The sequence below is a fragment of the Rattus rattus genome, unplaced genomic scaffold (genome assembly GCF_011064425.1).
Source record: "Rattus rattus isolate New Zealand unplaced genomic scaffold, Rrattus_CSIRO_v1 flattened_line_255826, whole genome shotgun sequence".
NCBI classification, from domain to species: domain Eukaryota; kingdom Metazoa; phylum Chordata; class Mammalia; order Rodentia; family Muridae; genus Rattus; species Rattus rattus.
Window position 1 is genome coordinate 1 of NW_022652938.1, and position 1,310 is coordinate 1,310.

The 1,310-nt window shown below is 37.6% G+C and overlaps 1 protein-coding gene across 1 annotated transcript; it reads left to right on the forward strand.

Moving 5' to 3' along the window:
* Positions 1-374: 374 nt before the first annotated feature.
* Positions 375-1,292, forward strand: LOC116889840 (DNA polymerase I-like; the record flags this gene model as incomplete). The annotated part of the gene is made up of 1 exon (XM_032890673.1): positions 375-1,292. A coding segment is annotated over exon 1 (918 nt), but the record flags the coding sequence as incomplete, so codon positions are not given.
* Between the last annotated feature and the right edge of the window lie 18 nt (positions 1,293-1,310).

Sequence of the window (1,310 nt, forward strand, 5' to 3'; positions counted from 1 at the left end):
AAAAAGATGGGTGAAAAGGCTTTATGGAATAACTTCGAATTCCTTCAATAGCCTCTTTATGAAAATATTAATGCTTAAAAATAAAAGGTCTCTAGAAGGTGCCTTAAAAAAAATGGTCGTTGTGGGGAGGGGAACACCACAACGACCCTGTCGCTACTTCGTACCTCAGCTATCATAGGAGGAGCAAAATGAAAGCTATTATATCCTGTAACAGCAAAGAAAAGCTCTAGGTACTCACTGTAAATCGCAACGACATAATGCTTTATGAAAACAAAAAATGGCTTTTTAGAGGCATTTCGATAAATTTTAAAATAAAAATGAAAAATATATAAAAACGAATTGTTTTTTTTCTGAAATGGAGAAATAGAGTTGTCATGAAAGCGACAGATCACCTTTTTTTAGTTGATGGATCAGGTTATATTTTTCGTGCTTACTATGCTTTACCGGCTTTAAAGCGCAAAAAAGATGGACTTCCTGTAGGAGCTGTAGCTGGTTTTTGTAATATGTTATGGAAACTGCTCTGTGATGCACGCAATACAGCTACCGGGGTTGTTCCAACGCATTTTGCTGTCATTTTTGATTATTCATCTGATACATTTCGGAAACAAATTTATCCACAATACAAAGCCAACAGGGTATCTCCTCCTGAAGATCTTATACCTCAATTTTCTCTCATACGCCACGCAACAAAGGCTTTTAATTTGCCTTGTATCGAGAAGGAAGGATTTGAAGCAGATGATTTAATTGCTACCTATGCACAATTGGCAACGAAGGTTGGGGCAAAAACAACGATTATCTCTTCTGATAAAGATTTGATGCAATTGGTGAATACGCATGTATCTTTGTATGATGGAATGAAAGACAAACATATAGGTATTTCCGAAGTTGTAGAAAAATGGGGTGTTAAACCTGAAAAAATGGTTGATTTGCAAGCTTTGATTGGAGATCCGACGGATAACGTGCCAGGTATTCCAGGCATTGGCCCGAAAATTGCAGCACAATTATTGGAGCAATTTGGTTCTCTCGATATTTTGTTGCAGCGTGTGAGGGAAGTGAAGCAAACAAAACGGCGTGAAAATATCCAAACTTATAGTGAACAGGCAAAAATTTCTCGTGAACTCGTTCGGCTGAAAGCAGATGTGCCTATAGACAATGATTTAGATGATTTTATTTTGGAACCTCAAAATGGACCACGCTTAATCGCTTTTCTTAAAGCTATGGAGTTTTCGACACTAACACGTCGTGTAGCAGAGGCAACAGAATGTGATGCAGCAATGATTGATTCACTTGACGTAGATATTGAGTGGGAT